The sequence below is a fragment of the Borostomias antarcticus genome, assembly GCF_949987555.1.
Source record: "Borostomias antarcticus genome assembly, chromosome: 9".
NCBI lineage: Eukaryota > Metazoa > Chordata > Actinopteri > Stomiiformes > Stomiidae > Borostomias > Borostomias antarcticus.
The window spans coordinates 8,197,859-8,219,932 of record NC_140242.1 but is presented as its reverse complement, the minus strand read 5'-3'; the positions used below and the strand labels follow the sequence as shown (position 1 = coordinate 8,219,932).

Here is a 22,074-nt window from a genome sequence, read left to right as displayed (position 1 = left end):
TGATTGTGCGTTCATAAACTTTCGCTCTTATTCTCTCCATCAAACATTGTAATTCACCGACGCACCACCTGCGTCGCCAGTTCCCCCTGTGTTCAAAAAGGGTGTAGAAACCCGTGTAAATCGGTACGACAAGTTGAGAGGTGTCCTACAAAAGCGCGTAGAAAGGCGACTAAATATCCGCCCTTTTGGCTTGATAGATCGCGCTGTGGGGGGGGGGAACTGCGTACGCCTGAAATCGCGGAAAAGACCGTGTAAAAGAAGGCGTACCTCAATGATAAATGAGGCCCCTGTGTCGACTTCTATTAAACACAAATACAGTAGAACGCGGCGCGCGGTTGGAGCGACCAATTAATTTAGTTCGGGGCGTGGTAAATGCAAATCAGTAGGAATCTGCAGGAAGGCTCTATTTACTTTCTTGGGTGACACACGGTTGTGGGGCAGACTGTAGTCTGTAAGCACTAGGATGATGACATGATGATGCACACTCTTGTACAGTAGGTGGCGGTATGCACCTTTAAGCTGTTTGCGATCCGCCATAAACCCAAGGAAGAAGTAAATGCAAATCATTCCGTCGCCTCCCGGAACTACGGGATACTGGTACTACACCGTCACCTGGGGAGTGGTGAAGAGAACACTCCGCGCCAGGGCGACGAAGGGCATTAACGGGGAAGGTGAGATAAGATATGAGAGAGCTATGAACCTCTCTAGCTATCTTTTTGAAGATAACAGCTGTAGCCTACTAAAAATGGCATTTATTGCGTCCGTTTACGGTCTCTGGGGCGTTGACATGCTGCTAGGCTGAGTTAGCGAGATGGCTAACTTAGCTTGCTAGCTAGCTATACCTAACGTTAGCTAACATTACTGCAGAGAAGAACCATGGCTAGCAAGCTAACAGGGACTAGCTAATTTTCTCTGTGACCGTGTTGTTGGATAATTTGCCTGGTCAACTAACAGCTAACGTTATACTAATATCGTTGATGCTAGCTCGTTATCTGAATGGTTGGTTTCAGGAGCCAGCGTCGTGCATTATCGATATCGATAACAGCACCTCGTGTATTCCCTCACGTTAAGTAACCTGAACGTCCTCCATAGCTATGAGTCACTCTGGCAACAGGTGCATACGTGACCGGTAATTTGACCTCCTGTTTGATGTCAGTGTCTCTCCCTTTGTGACTCGCATGTGTTTTAATGGAATCATTTTCCTGCCCTTCCCCTCAACCTCTCTCCTCACTCATCTGCCACGTTCTTCCTGAGGGCTGCAGAATAAGGCCTACAATCCTTGCTTTTATGGACACCCTGCGTTCACATTTTGTAATTTAACAAATACAAACACTATTAGGCTAAATTACCTCTGCATAGCTCATGTATCACAAATATAGACACTGGGTTTATAACCTAAATAATATATTTTATTTTTTAGTTCCTGGTTGTGCCTGTAACTAGAACTGTTGTTAGGCCTGCCTGTACAAGGAAATGGCGGTTAAAATGGTCAGTGCTGTTCCTGGTACTGAGTTGAGCCACACTATTGTGGTTTGTTGGTAGATGGTGTCTAGCTGACCTCCCACATGCCATACTGTCTGTGTCTGTCTGTCTTGTGGAGTGTGGGAGGGGAAGGCCACGGTTAAGTGTGCTGTGAGTGGGGCCAAGTTTACACTAATATGGTTTTGTTTTAAAACTCATAACTTTTAATGTTTAGGCCTGGTGTACTACTCTGGCGTTTTCAAGCCCCAAAAGTGGAAAAAAACTCTTCTGACCCAGGTTTAGTTTGAATACTCCAGATTGCGTTGAATGGGCGGAAACTGCGACTTTAAAATGTTGACGCTTTGACTACCAGTGGTTAGTTCAAAACAACCCCTAGCTAATCCACAGACTAGGGGTATATCAACAGAAAGGGGAAACATTATTTGAATGTACAACATTAAACCAGATGTACAAGTGTTGTGACTACATTACGTTTCATGGATGTTTGACATTGTCATATGGCTGGGTAGTGTGCACGATGTGCACATATGTGCCAACTTGAAATTCTGTAGTGTCCTAAGATGACCTGTTTGAGTGAGTGAGTGAGTGATTGTGTGTGTGTGTGTGTGGGGGGGGGGGGTAGAGGTAGATCTTAGATTAGGCCGAGTATCAAACAAGACCTTTTATTATAGGAAGTACAGTTCCACCTTGGTCCAAGCAAAGAAATCCCTGGCTTCATTTTCCACCCTTACTTTTCACTAGGGATGCACCAATTGCAAAATTCTGGGCCGATGCCGATGTTTAAAATAACAATCCGGCCGATGGCCGATGTTTACTTTATTTTATTTGTATTCCCCCTTTTGTGCCAGGGAAACAAAGAAATTAAGTGTTTGGTTCCAAAACGCAGATTTTTATTTCACTTTAAGTGGAAAGCAAACTACACGTGCATTTGCAGCATTAAGTCACAGATCTTCTCTGAATCTGCAGCTGGGTAGGCTACGTTTTGCAACAAAAAAAGCCATAATTGTTGCGACATAACATCGGCCACTACCATCGGTGAATGTCATTTTATTTGCCGATGGTGCATCCCTACTTTTCACCCTTGCTGTTCTTCCTCTGTAGTATGTAGAACCAACCAAATGCTACACAGCCTCTCACATTGACCAGAAACGGCAGAGCCAATCCTTTTAGCTATATTGGGTCAGGGAGGTTGGACTGGTAGTGCTGCAGTATAGAACCAGAACTGTTAACCTTTTGTGTACTAAATACATTTACTGCTTGCTTGTGTCCATGAATATCGCATTGACGTTCCATGTAGAGTCCGAAAACCATTTGATCGTTCCCTATGCAGTTCACTATATGGGGAACACTACATAGAGAGTGAGCGAACGATTCCGAACACAGGTGTGAAACAGAATATATACTGTATACGGGGAAGTAGGAACCATGGGACAGGTGGCGGATGTTGGTCATTCTATGCATATTTTTTCTTCCAGATTTATAATGGCGGTGATAATTGATCCCGTGAGATCGGCTTTTTCCAAAATGGTGAGTGTGTGCGCGTGTGAAGGCCTACAGTATGCCGTGTGTGCATGCATGCATGTCGTCCCGTCACACTCGTATATAACCATCTCTCCCTCCATCCATCCATCCATCTCTCTCAGCTCAACGGGGACACCTATAGCAGGTTCCCTGTGCCGCCAGAGGAGGAAGGAGGGGGCCACGTGGAGGTCAAGTTGTCCAGTGACCTTGAAGACGAACACGACCCCTCTGTGACAACGCAGAGTGAATCGAACAGTGAATTGCAGGGCTCGCCATCATACAGGCCCCTCGCCCAAGAGAACTACCGCAAGCTGTGCTACCTCGCCGTCGGAGCCCTGCTGCTCTTCATCATCGGTACGCTGCAGTCATCCTCTCCCCTCCCCGTCATTCAGCGTCCCTCTCTCTTTCTCTCTCTCTTTCTCTCTGTGTCTGTGTGAATCTATAAATGGCCTTCATTTGTCATATTTCTCTCCATGTTATTGACCAGTTCCTGTTGTCTCGGTTTCAGGCTACCTAATTGGCTATGTGAGTCATCGTTCGCCACGGCAGGTTCCAATGATATGTGAGACGGAAGTGGGCGGGCCAAAAGTGGGCGTGCCTGAAGCGATTCAGGACGAAGGTGGGGATGAGCAAGTTGAGGAAGTTGTGGAACTGGATTGGAGTGACATCACAAACCTGCTCAGGCAGAGACTCACCCCGGAGGCCTTCGACAAGAGACTGGGGTACACACACACACACACACACACACACACACAGATACACAATCACTGTCTTGTTGTTTTGTTTGGAGGGTCCTCCACCTCCCCAATGGTTCTGTGATGTACACCTCTCTTCACAGTGATTTTGAGTTGTCCAGTCATGAAGCTGGGAGTGATGGAGACCTTCTGCTGGGAAGCCGAGTGTTTGACGCCTTTAAAAGCCTGGAAATGAAACCCTGGACCGACGCCCACTATGTACAGCTGCAGACTCAGGACAGGTAGACTACGCACAGGTTCACACACACACACACGCTCTCTCTCTCTCTCTCTCTCTCTCTCTCTCTCTCTCTCTCTCTCTCTCTCTCTCTCACATAAACACCCCCACACACAGTGATACTGATACAGTGGTGTACTATTTAGAGTTGTGTATTTCCCTCCCAACCCCATCCCCTCATTTACAGTGGGCGGCCAAACCGTGTTCTGATTGGCTCTGAGGAGGTGGGCCGGCCTAAAGGTTACCTGGCCTATAGCAGAAGAGGAAGTGTCCAGGTGAGTCACCAAGCTGGTAGAGTCAGTGTGTATTGTACTACACAACATACTTTGTTGGAACAGGTAATTGACGTGTGTGTGTGCGTGCGTGTGTGTGTGTGTGTGTGTGTGTGTAGGGCAAGGTAGTGTATGGTAACTATGGCCGCAAGGAGGACCTGTCGGAGCTGCAGAGTCTAAATGTGGAGCTGAAAGGTCGCGTAGTGCTTCTCCGCGCTGGAAACATCAGCTTTGCACAGCAGGTGTGTCTGTGTCTCTCTTTCTTTCTCTCTCTCTTCTCTCCTGCTATCTCTCTTTCTCTCCTCTCCCCCTCTCTCTCTTCTCTCCTGCTATTTCTCTCTCCCTCTCTGTCTTTCTCTCTGTCTCTCTCTGCCCCCCCCTCTCTATGCTGTTGTCTTATCAATATCATAATTTGGATGACATTACTGAGCTGTCTGTCCCTGTGTCAGGTTGCCAACGCTGCTCAGCTAGGAGCCTCTGCTGTCCTAATCTACCCTGACCCTCAGGACTACAACTACCAGGACACCACAGAGCTGTATGGACACGTGAGTCACACACACACACACGTACCATTTTCCACCTTCCCACCGAGCGCTGAAGAAAGAGAGAAACCAGTTTGGTGAGAACTGCTATTTCAGAGAACTGAGGTTCCAGCTGCGTGTTCTGTGTGTGTTCTGTGCAGGTCCACCTGGGGACGGGGGACCCCTACACCCCTGGGTTCCCCTCCTTCAACCACACACTGTTCCTCCCCACCCAGTCCTCCGGCCTTCCCTCCATACTGGCCCAGACCATCACCGCCAAGACCGCAGACAAGATCCTGATGTGAGCGCAACACACACACACACACACACACACACACACACACACACACACACACACACACACACACACACACACACACTCACACACTCACACACACTCACACAATACAGGCATGCATGATTGCTCACACTCCTTACTCACTCTCTTTTTCTCTCTCATTCTCTCTCTCTCTCTTTTTCTCTCTCATTCTCTCTCTCCAGGAAGATGGGAGGACCTGAGGTGCCTACCAGCTTCAAGGGCGCGCTGAAGGGCAGGACCTACAGGCTGGGCGGGGCCAGCGACAGCGAGAACGCCACAGTGGAGGTGCACAACGTGTTGGTCAGCAAAGAGATCCATAACGTGTTCGGGGTCATCGAGGGCTTCACGGACCCAGGTGTGTGGGAGCGCTGTTAGTCCTGGCTACACATGAAAACAATTATCATATCATATATATGATTATAGTATATTATCAAACTAAAGTGCATTAACTGAGCTTTGTGTTTTTGTGTGCGTGCGTTTTTGTGTGTCTGTGCATTGTGTGCGTGTGTGTGTGTGTGTGTGTGTGTGTGTGTGCATGCATGCGTGTGTGTTTGTGTGTGTGTGTGTGTGTTCTAGATCGATACGTGGTGCTGGGGGCTCAGAGAGATGCCTGGGGTCCTGGCTATGCCAAGGCCACCGTGGGGACCACGCTACTGATGGAGCTGGCCAGAGCTGTGTCTGAGATGGTGGAGAAAGGTAACACACACATACACACTCACTCACACGCTGGTTACCCTCAAACAGTGCGTGATTTGTGAACAGAGCCTCTTAGTCACGGACTCATGCTGCGTACCAGTTGCCTCGGAAACTGGGATTTTCCTAGCGATGAAAACGTTATCAAGAACGTCACTCGAACTGTGATTTCCGCTGATTAACTCGGGGAAGGGGGGGGGGATCAAGATGGCTGCTCTGCTCATCAACAATAATTGAAAGCTGTAATAAGACTGTTTATTAGCGCTTTTGTCTCATTTGTGTGCCATTTAAATCAGTCGTACACACAGTACTGTCCAACTTCTATCGGTAGACGATGTTGCTACGATGTTCGTATGCACAAAATAGCACAGTGCGTTAATGTGAACAATGGCTAACTGGGCTAGAACTACAAAGATGAGGCTAAAGTTAAGATTTCGCCTTTTGTTTCTGGAACGCGGTCAAATCGGGAGTGACCTCAACCACAACTTCAAATTCCCAGGCAACTGGAACGCAGCATTAAAGGTGCACACACACACACACACACACACACACACACAAAGAGTTTATTCCTTGACTCCTGTGTGTCTCTGCAGACGGCTTCAGGCCCAGGAGAAGCCTGGTGTTTGCCAGTTGGAGTGCTGGGGAGTACGGTAGCGTAGGCGCCACCGAGTGGCTGGAGGTAGGAACTACAGCCTTGTGTGTGTTGGCATGGTGCAGTCTTTCAAGGCTGTGTGTGTGTAATCTGTCATCTCTTTATTTCCAGGGCTACCTTTCCACTCTTAACAAAAAGGCTCTCACCTACATCAGCCTGGATGGAGTTGTCACTGGTGAATACCGTACACACACACACACACACACATGCAGGTACTCTCTCTCACACACACATACACACTCACACACACACACACTTATTCACACATTCTTTGAATAGACGTGTGTCATCCACAGGCCATGGGACTTTCAAAGCTTCGGCCAGTCCACTTCTGCACACCCTCCTGGAGAGAACCATGAAGGGGGTACACACCAGCCAAATTCCAATCCTCAGTTTGTGTATATGATAATCTGATTCATGTGGATGATAATCTAGGTTGTGTGGATGGTAATCTGGGTTGTGTGTATGATCACATGGGTTGTGTGGATATTAATCTGGGCTGTCTGTATGATAATCTGGGCTGCATGTGTATTATCATCTAGGTTGTGTGGATGGTAATCTGTTTTGTGTGGATGATAATCTGGTTTGTGTGGATGATAATATGGGTTAAATGATGGATGATAAACTGTGGATGATAATCTGGGTTGTGTGGATGGATGATAAACTGTGTGGATGATGATCTGGGTTGTGTAGGGGATAATCTGGTTTGTAATGTCTAGGTGAGGAGCCCCATTGGTTTCGGCTCATCAGAGAAGAGCCTTTATGATCAGGTGGCAGGAGGTGACCTGCAGGGGACAGTGTGAGTACACAATGATGAATGCAGACAATATGTCCATTAAAAGGCCTAGTCCAGTTAAAGGTACAGTCCGCCTTTTGACCTGCGCATTGTCCCTCAGGCTGAAGCCGATGCAGTTAGGAGACCCCGCCTACCCGTTCCTGGCCTTCTCCGGAATCCCCTCCCTCTCCTTCAGCTTCATGTCTGAGGGGGTGAGTCCCCTCTCTCACACACACACACACACACACACAACAAACTAGGGATGTGCCCAACTGACATTTTTCATAGTTGATTAATCAGTGGGTGGAATTAACGATTAATCAATTGTTTTTTTGGCCGACATTCAAAAGATTTGATTGCAACATTTTAAAAGAAATGTTTATTTGAATGGAAAAAAAAGTAAAACACCACAATTCCATTGATTGTAGTTTAGCCCCCATTCCAATCAATATAGCGCTACACAACGGATGATCCACGACATTAGTTCAGTTCAATTTAAATATATTTTTTAAAAGACGTGTGTTTAAATGAAAAACACATGACCACAATTTGACCAAAATCGATTGTGACCAAAAATCAACTTTGACCGCCATTAATTATTAATCGATTAATTGGACCCACCCCTACAACAAACGCACACATACACACAAAACACCTTGTAAACACCATATGTTTTTAGGCCTACATACCCAGATACAGTCTGTTGATATAAGTTTGTCTAATAGAGCTACTTTTTCCCTTGTGTGTGTGATAGGAGGAGTACCCTTACTACGGCACCTCCCTGGACAACAAAGATCACCTTGGTACCGCTACCGGCCATCACATCAGCGCCCTAGCGACCGGGGCGGGGCAACTCGCGGGGCAGATGGCTCTCCGGTTGGTGCGAGACCACCTGCTGGCTCTCGATGTGTCTGGCTACAAGTTAGCCCTCAGCCAATCAGTGCATCAGGTCAACCTGCACCTCTGGACACTCTCACAGGTGACGCGGTGTTTGTGATTGTGTGTGTGTGTGTGGGGGGGGGGGGGGGGGCGGCGGGGGGGGTTTGTTTGCTTTGTCGTTGTGTGCATTTTTATTATGTGTGTGTGTGTGTTTGTGCTGGAATGCGTGCCGTTTGCATTGCCATTGTGTACATTTTTGATGTGTGTGTTTGTGCAGGAATGTGTCGTTCACATGGGTCCATTTTTTATTTGTTGCTTTATTTTGAACACTGACCAAGTAAGAGTGCAGAACACCATGCATATGGATCTGGTTCTCTGCAACGTGGTACATTTTAGTCATTTAGCACGCTTAAAATTATGAGCAACTCTCAGGGTTAAGTGCCTTGCTCAAGGACACAACGGTAGGCAGCTATTTATGGGAAATCACATTTTGGCAGGGACCCTTCGCTGGTCGGAGGCTCTAACCGCTGGGCTAGCTGGCACCCTTGTGGAGCTGTGTTAATGCTGTGGTGTGTCATGTGTCACGTGACTGCTACGGTAGTAACAGTTGTGTAACGGTTGTGTCATGGTCGTGACTGCTATGGTAGTAGCAGTTGTGCAATGGTTGTTATGGTCGTGACTGCTATGGTAGTAACGCTTGTGCAATGGTTGTGTTATGGTCATGACTGCTACGGTAGTAACGGTTGTGTTATGGTCGTGACTGCTATGGCAGTAACAGTTGTGTAACGGTTGTGTTATGGTTGTGACTGCTATGGCAGTAACAGTTGTGTAACGGTTGTGTTATGGTTGTGACTGCTATGGCAGTAACAGTTGTGTAACGGTTGTGTCATGGTCGTGAGTGCTACGGTAGTAACAGTTGTGTAACGGTTGTGTCATGGTCATGAGTGCTACGGCAGTAGCGGTTGTGTTATGGTCGTGAGTGCTACGGCAGTAGCGGTTGTGTTATGGTCGTGAGTGCTACGGCAGTAGCGGTTGTGTTATGGTCGTGAGTGCTACGGCAGTAACAGTTGTGTTATGGTCGTGAGTGCTACGGCAGTAACGGTTGTGTAACGGTTGTGTTGGATGTTCCTCTGTAGGCGGGGGATTCTAAGGGGCTGTCCGCCCGCTGGCTGAACATGGCCGTCGGCTCGTACACCAGAGCCATCGCTGACCTCAAGTCTGCCATCATCAACTCCGACCTCAGAGACCAGGAGACCTGCCGCCTTCTGAACGACAGAATCATGGGGGTGAGACACACCTCTCTGTCTCTGTCTCTCGCTCACTCTGATATCGCACAAATATCCTCTACAGTGTCACTATGAAGATAAAGATTTGAACACACAGTAACTGATCCTTTTCTCTCTCTCTCTCTCTCTCTCTCTCTCTCTCTCACCCATCCCTCTTTCTCTGTGTCCCCCCCCTCCCCCCCCCAGGTTGAGCACAGCCTCCTCTCTCCGTACGTCTCCCCCACTGAGACTCCCTTCCGCCACCTGCTGTTCGGGCGCGGCGCCCACACCCTGGCCGCTCTGGTGGAGGTGAACAGCGATGGGGACCAGCTCCACACCCAGCTGGCACTCGCCACCTGGACCCTGCAGGCCTGTGCCAACAGCCTGGTCGGGAACATCTGGGACCTGGACAACCAGATCTGAAACGTGTGTGCGATTCCAATAGCAGCACTTACTGGAAGAACAAGCTGCTGATCAAAGGGGAAGCCTAGTACCAGAGAGAGAGTTCCACCTCTCCCCGCCTCTCTCTCCTACCTCGTTCTCTGTAAAACCTAGGAGGAGATGAAGAAGAACTAGATTGAGGTGATGTCATCAAACAAACCAGGAAGTTATAGCTGGTATATAGACCATATTTGGCACTTCCTGAAATGTATGACACCGTCTGGTCCCTCTTCACCTCTCCCTAGCAACTAAGCCCCGCCTCCAACCAACCCACCAACAAAAAGCCTTGACTGTTACCATAGCAATGACCTCCAAGTCCTCTCCACTGAGTTTATTTATTGTTATATTTATTTATCAGTGGCAGTGTTCACTATAAATGTACTTTGTTTGTTTTTTGATAAAGTTATTATCGGGAGCAGTGCCTTCCATAATTATGACAGTTATACTGTCTGATACTACAGCAGCATCTGCTACAGAAATACTCCTTTATTGCTGCTGACCTTGGTCCAGTGGAGGGGTCACCTGGCCCCACCCCCAGGGGCAGACTCTAGGCCCAACCCTCCACTGGACGAGGCTGTGAGTGTGTAGGAGGAGAATCCTCAGACCATCTGAGAGAAGAAAAAAGCCAACTTCTGAGGTCAGGCCAGAGATCAACATGGCTGGAATGTTGTTGCAATGCACTAGACTGAATTAAATTAATGCTCTTAAATGAATGGCCGATTGGCTAAAGATAACATAACATTTAAAAGAAAACATGTAATAAATACATGGATTTTACTTCAACAATCCCAATATTAGGCCACTGTTCCTGACCCAGGGCAGCACTCCCTATTTTTTCTTCACATGGAAATATGTTTCAGATGAGAACGTGATTGGGGTAAGCTAGCTACAAGCTACTTTGACTAGCTACAAAAAACATCTCTAAAAATCTTATTTAGCTGAGAAAATACAAGCTGATTCATTTTGGTTGAATTGAATATTAGTGAGAGCCTTTTCTGTTGCCGTCTTATTTGGAGCAGCTTATGTTTGAGCGTTATCGGGAGCATTGTCTTCCATAATTAAAATCATTATCGGGAGCAGTGTCTTCCATAATTAAAATCATTATCGGGAGCAGTGTCTTCCATATTTAAAAACATTATCGGGAGCAGTGACTTCCATAATGTCAAGTGTTGAAGGTAGTTTTTTCCTGCCAGTGAATGTGTGTGTGAATGTATCGGGGGCAGTGTCTCCCATATTTCACTGAAGGGTGGAGTAATAACTTATCGGGACCAGTGTGTCTCATATTTCACTGAAAGGTGGAGTTATATCTTATCGGGAACAGTGTTTCCCAGAGTCGTATATATATTTATTTTGCATTCTTGTCACAACACACGCTAGTGTGTGTGGTGATTGTTTTTTGCTGGTGTTCTGTTAGCCTTACATGCTGCTGCGGCCTGTATTTCATGATCTGTTGTCTTTCTAATTTCATTAATTTCAACTTCAAAGTGAACAAGAAAGGTTCATTCACAATCTGTGATTAAATGCCTTCAGACACCGGAGCAAAATAAAGGTGGCATCAGCTGTAATTTCACGGTACAAGTACAGTCTCCCTTTCATCAGTAACTTGTACTGAATAGACTAGTACAGATTACATCATGTCAAAACTACTGTTATACTGTATGTTAAACTTGATCACTTGGAGCTACTCTTGTCATACATGGTCATAGTTCTGCCCATTGCATGTTGCTGTGCTTGCTATGTAGTCTTGGTAGTCATTCAGAAGGTACTGTGTGCAGTTTGTGTTGTTGAGAAAGATGTCTGGTGAAGAGCAGCTTAGTCCTGTGATCCCTTCCTCTCCCTCGGCCCAGCCTGAGTCATACACTGTCTCAAAACTCGGTCTTCAGCTATTCTTCTACAAATGTTGCATGACTCAAAGCACAATGTGATTCATATTCAATCAGATAATTTTTTGATGGAGTACTCAAATTTGTTTATCTGTTTGACTAAATCACATTCTAGTACGTTTCCTTTAATATTGGTGATTGGGACCTTGTTGAAATGATCCTGTTCTGCAATAAAAAAAAACTGGCTTTGCGCACTCCCTTGTATGTGTAGTTACTGTAGATGGGCGCAAGAGGGCGCCGTGTGACTTGTAGTCAGGCAACGTTCAAGTACTGTACTCCGTGTAAATGACCGCAGTAAAGATAGCATGACGTTTGATATTCGCGATATTCGTTTGACATTCACGGTCGAACACGAGGCCGAATTTCTGGTCCGATTCGCGGCACGATGAAGTTGGCTAATGACTCGCAGTTTACCAATGGGAATTTTCCAGTCCACCTTAAAAATACCATGACGCCATATTAGATCGTGTCTAGATCAAAAACCACATGAATTACACCGGTAAAACCTGTACTATATTATCAAGTAGACATCAGGGGCTCATAATGCAGTTTCAGATTTGTGAAACCTTTATCCTATTTGTGAAAGCCAGAAAAAGGGCGATTTCACCATTTTTTTCTCAATTTAGACCACATTAGACCAGGTCCAGATCAAAAACCACATGACTTACACCTGTCAAACCTGTGCTAGATTATCAAGTAGACATCAGGGGCTCATTCTAATGCAGTTTCAGATTTGTGAAACCTTTATGCTATTTGTGAAAGCCAAAAAAAGGGCGATTTCACTCTTTTTTCATGATTTAGACCACATTAGACCAGGTCGAGATTAAAAACCACATGACTGACACCTGTCAAACCTGTACTATATTATCAAGTAGACATCAGGGGCTCGTTATGATGCAGGTTCAGATTTGTGAAAACGTTGTCCTATTTGTGAAAGCCCAAACAAGGGTGATTTCACTCTTTTTTCTCGATTTAGACCACATTAGACCAGGTCCAGATCAAAAACCACATGACTGACACCTGTCAAACCTGTGCTAGATTATCAAGTAGACATCAGGGGCTCATTCTAATGCAGTTTCAGATTTGTGAAAACGTTGTCCTATTTGTGAAAGCAAGAAAAAGGGCGATTTCACTCTTTTTTCTCCATTTAGACCACATTAGACCAGGTCCAGGTCAAAAACCACATGACTTACACCTGTCAAACCTGTGCTAGATTAGCAAGTAGATATCAGGGGCTCATTATAATGTAGTTTCAGATTTGTGAAACCTTTGTCCTATTTGTGAAAGCAAGAAAAAGGGCGAATACACAGTTTTTTCTCCATTTAGACCACATTAGACCAGGTGCAGATCAAAAACCACATGGCTGACACCTGTCAAACCTGTGCTAGATTATCAAGTAGACATCAGGGGCTCATGATAATGCAGTTTCAGATTTGTGAAACCTTTATGCTATTTGTGAAAGCCAAAAAAAGGGCGATTTCACTCTTTTTTCTCGATTTAGACCACATTAGACCAGGTCCAGATCAAAAACCACATGGCTGACACCTGTCAAACCTGTACTATATTATCAAGTAGACATCAGGGGCTCATTATGATGCAGCTTTAGATTTGTGAAAACATTGTCCTATTTGTGAAAGCCCAAAAAAGGGCGATTTCACTCTTTTTTCTCCATTTAGACCACATTAGACCAGGTCCAGATCAAAAACCACATGACTTACACCTGTCAAACCTGTACTATATTAATTTATTATGAATGAATAATAATAATTAATAATATTAATTCAAGAGCACAGTTTGTAATCGAGAGCAAGACATTTTAATTCAAGAAATCAATACTAAACATTATTACTGCCCAGGCCGAATAGTCTACACTTCCACTACTGCTGCAGTTCTGATTTACAGGTGCAGTATGAAGTAAGATTTCTTGCTGGGGTTGTGTCATTCTGTGTGCAGTTTGTGTTGCTAAGAAAGATGTCTGGTGAATAGCAGCTTAGTCCTGTGATCCCTTCCTCTCCCTCGGCCCAGCCTGAGTCATACACTGTCTCTAAACTCAGTGACTTGGTGAATAATGATCCGGTTCTGCAAATAAACAGATCTTTAATAAAAAAACCTTTGGCTTAGCACACTCCCATGTATATGTAATGACTGTGGATGGGCGCATGAGGGCGCCGTGTGACCTGTAGTCAGGCAGCGTTCAAGTGCTGAGTTGATGTATAGAAAATGCGCAGTGGAGATGGAACACCCTATTGAAAATCATTAGTCCTCAAGTAGTAAGTCAGATTTTGTCCGATTGATTAGCCTAATTAATTGTATTTCATACAATGGCTATATTTTGTATTGAGGTAGTTGGGGCTCTGCTGGGCTTGTAGTATCTGTTGTAGGCTATTTCTGCTCCGCTCAAATATGTCGGACGGATGATGTGGAGTAGCCTAGGCCTTGTGATTAATATGAACATAAGAAACAATAGACAGTCCAAAGAAAGCACCAGTATACATTAAAATCAGTAGTGTAGGCTATTTATATCTCAGTGCGCTCCGCTCATGCGTGCGCTTTAAGGAAAAGCTACGCACGGTGAGGTAGTGACGCCAGTAAAGCCAGCAGCACGCGCAGGGAAGCGCCCCGGAATTAGCGGAGAGAATAGTGAGAAATAACGGACAGACTAGGTTAATTCTATTGAGCTGCCATTACCTAAAGACATGTGGCTGAAATTACCGTAGCTGGTAAAAACGCGTGGACAGGAACTCAGACGGGACGGGCTCTCTTCCCATTAAGGCTCTAACGATGGTATGATTGTTTCTCTATTCCGTTATTACTGTGTATCTAAAGACGTTAACGGTATGCAACAGGATTGTGGGGCAGAGATGTCTTCAATTGGCGATTTCACGTTCGGTCATTGCATGCAACAAAAGTATATATTGAGATGGTGGAGTGCTGTGTTGACGTGCTGCAAAGACAGCTATAGAAGAAGTAATCTGCTTAGGTTTAATTAAGTGCCATGTGTGTGTCCGGGGGGGGGGGGGGGGGCGTTGGGGCATGCGCCTAGATTTCGTACTATGCTTTCTTCTTTAGGTTAATAAAGACATTTTTATTTTTCTCTTTCTCCCTCTCTCTCTCTCTCTCTCTCTCTCTCTCTCTCTCTCTCTCTCTCTCACTCTCTCACTCCCTCTCTCTCTCTCTCTCTCTCTCTCTTATCTCTCCTCTCTCTCTCTCCCCCCCTCTCTCTTTCTGTCCCGCCAGGATGTCATGGTGACTATAGGTGACCACCAGTGACCCTATAGCTACCCCCTTGACCGCAACTCTAATCCCTGGCCGGACCATCACAGTAAGACCACAGTAAGACCACAGTAAGACCACAGTTAGCCAGACAGCCACGGCCTCCTCCTCCCACAGAAAACACAGCTCAGCCACTCACACACTGATCGCCCAACTCTCTCGGGGGGTAAACGCTGCTTACTAAGCCAGTTCAGGTTCCTTGTCGTTCTTTGTTGGGAACTATCTGAAAAAAAAAACATTTAAAACCCTTTAGGGATCCAGGTTCACCAATAAATGGAACCAGAAAAGGTTCTTAAGTGTTCTAATTAGGGTTCCCCTGCAAGGAAAACTGAAGAACCCCTTTAGAACCCCCTGACCACTAGTGGGTGCAGTATATCTATATCTGATGATTCCTCAGTGTGAAGGACACAGAGCGCTGTGTGAGATGACTCAAGTGATGCTGCTTGGACAGTAAAGTACACTGGTACACACACACACACACACACACACACATTATGCCGGTGAATATACGGTAGGCTCTATTTGGATCTTTTTATCAATCAGACAAGAAAAGAAGAAAGCACTGCATACCCTCCCACCTACACACACACACGGACACACATCATCCCTGCCATCATAGGACAGTGTCCCCGCCCAATGTTGCCAGTGGAAACGGCTCGCTGCATGGTTGCCATGGTTACTCGGTGTGTGTGTGTCAGTGCAGTGTCTCTGCCCGTCTATCTGTTCGCATCCCTCTGTCTCTCCATCCATCTGGTTATTGCTCTCTCTCACTCTCCCTCTCACTCTTTCTCTCTCTCTCTCTCTCTCTCACCTCTCACTCTTTCTCTCTCTCTCTCCTCTCTCTCTTTCTCTTTCTCTCTCTCTCTTTCCTCTCTCTCACCTCTCTCTCTTTCTCTCTCCCTCTCTCTCTCTCTCTTTGGGAGATGTTGAATAATTAAACAGCGAGTGTAGGAGTGGCCTGCTGAGAGTCACAGAGTATTAGGAGCGAGAGATGAGGAGGTATGGAGAGAACTGGGGAGGTATGGAGGGCGTCCTGTGTTGTACAGAGTGGTGAGTCAGCAGATGGAGGAGGGGAGAGAGAAAGAGAGAGAGGGGAGAAGGAGAGATGGTGGAGAGAGAGGGAGAGAGAGGTATTTTTACATAGCCTGGCTCATAGGCAAGGGTGGTGCAAGAGTGGGGAGTGTGTGGTGTCAAATATCTGGTTCTGAGTATGTGTGTGTGTGTGTGTATACTGTGTGTGTGTGTGTGTGTGTGTGTGTGTGTGTGTGTGTATCGATCGAGCAGAGAAGGTCGCGAGGCAGAGGGGAGATTAACAAACTAGACTTGAAGTAGAGGAGAGAGCAGATGTAGAGATGAGCAGAGAGAGATAGCAGAGAAACAGAGAGAGAGAGCAGAGGAACACAGAGAGAGAGCAGAGAAACAGAGAGAGCAGCAGAGAAACAGAGAGAGAGAGAGCAGAGAAACAGAGAGAGAGAGCAGAGAAACAGAGAGAGAGAGAGCAGCGAAGAAACGGAGAGAGAGAGCAGCAGAGAAACAGAAAGAGAGAGAGCAGCGGAGAAACAGAGGGAGAGAGCAGAGAAACAGAGAGAGAGCAGCAGAGAAACAGAGAGAGAGAGCAGCAGAGAAACAGAGAGAGAGAGAGCAGAGAAACAGATAGAGAGAGCAGCAGAGAGAGAGAGAGAGAGAGAGAGAGAGTAGCAGAGGAATAGAGAGAGAGAGAGAGAGCAAACGCCTCCGTGTGCCCCCCACTAGAGACTGGCGGAAGGAGACCCCCGGGGAGCAGACATGGGAGAGGGCTCTGAGTACCAGCGCATCCCCTACGCCAGAGACGAGGAGGAGGAGGAGGACGAGGAGAGAGAGAGAGAGAGCGGAGAGAGAGGGGGAAGGAGAGGACAGATGGTAAACATTTGGGTCGTGTGCCGTGCTGTGCCTAGTCTATACAGAGGGACGGTGGTTCTGAGTGATATTTCTGTTTAGCGATTGTGTGTGTGCGTCTGTGCGCGTGTGTGTGCGTGTGTGTGTGTGTGCAGATGCAGTGTGACGAGGGAACTGACTGGCTGGTGGAGTTGCTGACCGACGTGCAGCTGCAGCAGTACTTCCTGCGCATCCGCGACCAACTCAACGTGACGCGGCTCTCACACTTCGACTACGTGAAGAACGAGGACCTGGAGAAGATCGGCATGGGACGCCCAGGTGGGGCTGCGCTTCGCCCCTTCCAACCGCCCATCCACACATTTAACTATCTCAGTCGCTCCTGGGTGGTTATCTGTGTTTTAAAGGAACTGTGTGTGTGTGTGTGTGTGTGTGTGTGTGAGTGGGTGTATCTGTGTATGTGTGTTTGTGTGTGTGTGTGTGTGTGTGTGTGTGTTTGTGTGTGTGTTTGTGTGTGTATGAGTGTCAGTGGCGTGCACAGACATTTTGGGGGGCAGGTGCTCAGTGAGGGCACCTTGCACGGCGAGATGTTCACGGGGGGGGGGTTAAGATTACTACAAATACAACATTGGTCGTGTGGTGGTCATCGTTACGTTAAATCCATTAATTGATTATGACTGGTGATGTGAGGCTAGTTTTAAGAACTTTAGACAGATTCGATAGAAGGATAGCGTTGATTGACTGGTGGATGTCGTGAGATTATTGGCCTAAAATCTAAGGTAGCCTACCTGTTGTCGTAATTGCACGTGACCTACCGTTTTCCAGGAAGTAAGAAATTATATCCTTTGATATAAGATTACAATAAAAGTAGAATTTTGTGATTTTTTGGGCATACATCGTTGAATAGGTGAACACTATGACCAATTATGTGAACCAAAATGGGACAGAATGCTTTTTTCATTTCTGTACGACTTTAAGCAGGTGGGCAGTCGGCTAATTTAGGCTCAGCTGTTTGGCGCTGTATGAGACTTACTTCACAACAGAGACAAATAAATGCAAGCTATAGTTTGGCAACTGAGGCTTAGGGGGCAAACAATACACTTGTTTCGTTTATGTGTTACCTGGCTGGTTAGCTGTCATCACTCGGGCACTCTGGATGGGGAAAGGGCAGTGGAGGAGTAGCGCGCCTCCTTTTGTGTCCGCTTTTCGCGTTTACCGTTGACAAGGAAGAGAGGGAGGAGAGGGGCACGGGTGTGCCGCGGGCACACGTGTGTGTGCGGGGGGGGCTGGCAAAATTACAACGCATTTTGGGGCATTATTATTACACGCTTTTAATCGAGAATTGATCGATGTCACCATGGGCCACATACAGTAGGCCTACACTGTAAAAAAATAAAACATTAACTTTCAAAAGGGCACTTGCCTTGTCTAGAGGGCAAAGGGCAGGTGCTCTAGCACCACCTCGTGTCTGTCTATCTGTGCACATTCCTGATGAGTGTGTTTGTGTGTGTGTGTGTGTGTGTGTGTGTGTGTGTGTGTGTCCGTCCCAGGCCAGAGAAGGTTGTGGGAGGCAGTCAAAAGGAGAAGAGCCCTCTATAAACGCAAGTCCTGGATGAGCAAGGTACAGCACATTTCACACACACACACACACGCATGCACGCACACACACGTGCACACACACGCGCGCACACACACGTGCACACACACAAACACGCACGCACATACACGTGCACACACACACACACACACCTCTGCACGCTCCATCTCTCTCTGTGCACGGGTCTCAGGTGGAATCACTCTCAGCTGTAGTCTCTCTGTCTGGGCCAGCAGGTGTTTCCGGGGAAACGGCCTGACGCCGACCCGCACCAGCCCCAGCTCCTCCCCCAGGGGGCGCTGTCCTCCCTGGCCCTGCCCACAGACGCGTCGTCGCCGGGGGCGACCCTGACCTGTCTGATCAGGGAGGCGGAGCTCCAGATCTTCGAGCGCCTGGGAGACGGGACATTCGGAGTGGTGAAGAGAGGAGAGTGGACCGGACCCAACGGAAGAGTGGTGAGAGAGAGAGAGAGAGAGGGGGGGGGGGGGGGTGAGAGAGAGAGAGAGAGTGGACCGGACACCAACGGAAGAGTGGTGAGACAGAGAGAGAGAGAGGGGGGGGGGAGAGAGAGAGAGAAAGAGAGGGGGGAGAGAGAAAGAGAGGGGGGGGGAGAGAGAGGGAGGGAGAGAGAGAGGGGGGAGAGAGGAGGGAGATAGAGAGAGGGGGGGAGAGAGGAGGGAGATAGAGAGAGGGGGGAGAAAGAGAGAGAGAGGGGGGGGGAGAGGAGGGAGAGAGAGAGAGAGGGGAGAGAGGAGGGAGAGAGAGGGGGGGAGAGGGAGGGAGAGAGAGAGAGAGAGAGAGGGAGGGAGAGAGAGAGAGAGGGAGGAAGGGAGACAGGGAGAGAGAGAGAGGGTGAGAGAGGAGGGAGAGAGAGGAGAAGGAGAGAGAGAGGGGGTGGGGAGAGAGGAGGGAGAGAGAGAGGCAAGGGAGAGGGAGGGAGAGAGAGAGGAGGGAGAGAGAGACTCAGAATCGTTTACTGCCATGCAGTTTTTCAATGTACTAGAAATGTGTTTTCGGTCGTGGTGCATAAGATTGAGACAACGTTGGGCAGGATGCAGGACAAGACAGGACAGCGCAAAGACAGGACAGCGCAAAGACAGGACAGCGCAAAGACAGGACAGCGCAAAGACAGGACAGTGCAAAGACAGGACAGCGCAAAGAGGACAGTGCAAAGACAGGACAGCGCAAAGACATGACAGCGCAAAGAGGACAGTGCAAAGACAGGACAGCACAAAGACAGGAGGCGCAAAGGGCGAGTGCAACATGCTAGTGCAAAAAAGAGAAGGATAAGCTAAGAAAGGAGAGCAATATAGAAAAGCAGTGCAGTCAGTGTACATACAGTAAGTATGCAGAGTGTGATGTGTAAGTGAGTGTGAGTGTGAGAGAGAGAGAGAGGAGGGAGGGAGGGAGGGAGGGAGGGAGAGAGAGGAGGGAGGGAGGGAGGGAGGGAGGGAGAGAGAGAGGGAGAGAGAGGAGGGAGGGAGGAGGGAGGGAGGGAGGGAGGGAGGGAGAGAGAAAGAGAGAGGGAGAGAGAGGAGGGAGGGAGAGAGAGAGGGAGAGAGAGGAGGGAGGGTCAGAAGAGGAAGAGGCCGGACTGAGGGAACGTCTTGACAATGTGCAGATTGTCTGCCCCCCAGTCCACACTGTTATTGAGTTAGTCCACTCTGTTAGCCTGCACTCCTCTCAGACTCACACAGATCCATTCATTCTTTCTCTCCCCCCCTCCCCCTCTCTCTCCCCTCTCTCTCCCTCCCCTCCCTCTCTCTCTCCCCCTCTCTGTCTGCCTAGCTGTCGGTGGCGGTGAAGTGCCTGAAGGGGGGGGTGCTGGACTCCGAGGGGCTGGATGACTTCATCAGGGAGGTGAACGCCATGCACTCGCTCCACCATCAGAACCTCATCCGCCTCTATGGGGTGGTGCTCACACAGCCCATGAAGATGGTGAGACATACACACATTCACACACACACCTCCACACACACACATGCACACACACACACTCACACACACACACGCATGCACACACACGCATGCACACACACTATGGGGTGTGATTCGTGCCAGCGTAACAAACACTCAGTGCTTTCGTCGCCTGCATTGCGTGTATAAAGGTACTTTGGCGAGCTGATTAATAGGCGTGCATATACGCACGCGTTACGAGTCGCTCGCATTCTCAGAGGGTGACGTGTCAAAAGTGCCGTCTCATTTTTGCGCACATGCATGTAACGTTTGCAAGCTCGTGTTAAGTCAGCGAGCACTAGAAGCTGCGAGCGGGGCTCATTTGTCCATATTGAATAAAAATTAAGAATATTTATTTGCACTCAATCAAATTCCAGGACCCTCCTTGCATAACTTTTCCTAGATATGTGTCGTTTTATCTCCACTATCGCTACATTTTCAAATAAGAGCGCGCATCATCAACTAGCTGTAGCATAGGGGTGCTGAGGATCAGCAGCAAAACACGTAGGCTATAATAGTATAAGAATGTTTTTTGTATTTTGACATACAGTAGGCTATGGCGCAAAAGGGATTGTGAGTGTAGGCTACACTAATTAGCCTACAATCAACTAGGATGGGCTCCATAGCCTAATGATTATCAATCCCAGCTAATTATGCGTCCTGTGTAGCCTATAAATTGACCTTGCTTTTCATTGTAAAATATTATGCTAGATGTGCTTCAGTTTTAGGAGTCAAACCATGGCATGCCAGCCTTAACCGGTGCGGGCGTTTAAACATCTGTTGCGTACGTTGGCATGGCACGTTCCACACGTCACACTATAATATTAGCAAACCACACAAACGTGTGTCTATACGCACGCTTATTCGTTTGATCAAACTATAAGGTGTAGTGTTAGGTGTCAGGTATTTGATGCACATATTAGGAGTGACGTGTCAAAAGTGCCGTGCCAACGTTTAAAACATAGAACACGCGTGCACACGCCTTTACGTGTTAACTGCGGGCACTAGAAGCACCAAGTGGTGGTAATTTGAACACAAGTGAATCAAAATGATAATTGTTTGCACTCGATCAAATTCAAGGACCCTCCTTTCATTACTTTTCCTAGATATCAGCGTTTTTATCACATGTTTACATTTCGGCCTTCTGTCTAGACTGCAGTGCTCTTTTCTGTCAGCAGATGTCGCAGGCGGGTGATTTATATTTATATTTGTAGCATAATGTATGTGTTATAATTATGTGCAAAATTATGACAATCACCTAAATCAAAAACAATGAAGCACATGTATTGCTATAGTTCGTTACCAAATGTTAGGCTTGTAAGACTCAACTTAATCATTATTAATTCCGCTATTCCTAAATATCAGAAGAGATATCTGTCTCACTCGCTCTCGGAGCAGGTATTGCGCAACACAAAGCAGGTATTGCGCAACATAGCCACGCGCGGCAGGAGACCCGCTCTGAGAGACAGAGAGAATGAGACAGTCTTTTTCTGTGAGGGAGGAAACACAAGCAATATTTTCAATCATGCTTTCCATTGATGAATCACGAATAATGTATATAAACAGTGCAAATAAAAATAAATCGAAATAATAGGCCTATTGTGCAAAAAAAATAGCCAAACGAATTGTAGGCTACATTTGAATGTGTTCAGCCTGGTGTAGGCTGGCCTATAGGCAAAAAAATGAATGCATTGATACTGCAAA

The 22,074-nt window shown here is 47.2% G+C and overlaps 2 protein-coding genes across 2 annotated transcripts in view; both read left to right on the top strand.

Annotated features, from left to right (window-relative positions):
• The first annotated feature begins 611 nt into the window (after positions 1-611).
• LOC311313232 (transferrin receptor protein 1-like) lies at positions 612-11,810 on the top strand. The gene is made up of 19 exons (XM_084443330.1): positions 612-671; positions 2,958-3,009; positions 3,126-3,357; positions 3,512-3,725; positions 3,842-3,979; positions 4,163-4,250; positions 4,367-4,489; positions 4,697-4,792; positions 4,930-5,069; positions 5,270-5,442; positions 5,664-5,783; positions 6,374-6,459; positions 6,544-6,607; positions 6,729-6,796; positions 7,152-7,231; positions 7,329-7,419; positions 7,962-8,186; positions 9,223-9,372; positions 9,559-11,810. The coding sequence occupies exons 2-19, from the start codon at positions 2,965-2,967 to the stop codon at positions 9,772-9,774; spliced, it is 2,349 nt and encodes a 782-aa protein (XP_084299456.1). The 5' UTR covers positions 612-671; positions 2,958-2,964; the 3' UTR covers positions 9,775-11,810.
• A 4,923-nt stretch (positions 11,811-16,733) lies between these two features.
• Positions 16,734-22,074, top strand: part of tnk2a (tyrosine kinase, non-receptor, 2a) — a gene marked incomplete at both ends in the record, with an annotated part of 18,844 nt that continues 13,503 nt past the window's right edge. The window contains 5 exons of the mRNA XM_084442819.1: positions 16,734-16,847; positions 16,979-17,141; positions 18,371-18,441; positions 18,651-18,869; positions 20,203-20,352. Coding sequence (XP_084298945.1) covers positions 16,734-16,847; positions 16,979-17,141; positions 18,371-18,441; positions 18,651-18,869; positions 20,203-20,352 — 717 coding nt within the window. The remainder of the gene's footprint in view (positions 16,848-16,978; positions 17,142-18,370; positions 18,442-18,650; positions 18,870-20,202; positions 20,353-22,074) is intronic.

Coding starts and splice junctions, on each gene's coding strand:
- LOC311313232 (XM_084443330.1), top strand. CDS start 2,965: ATGGCGGTGATAATTGATCCCGTGAGATCGGCTTTTTCCAAAATG. Junction 3,726..3,841: donor GCCTTCGACAAGAGACTGGG/GTACACACACAC, acceptor CTCTCTTCACAG/TGATTTTGAGTTGTCCAGTC. Junction 7,232..7,328: donor GGTGACCTGCAGGGGACAGT/GTGAGTACACAA, acceptor ATTGTCCCTCAG/GCTGAAGCCGATGCAGTTAG.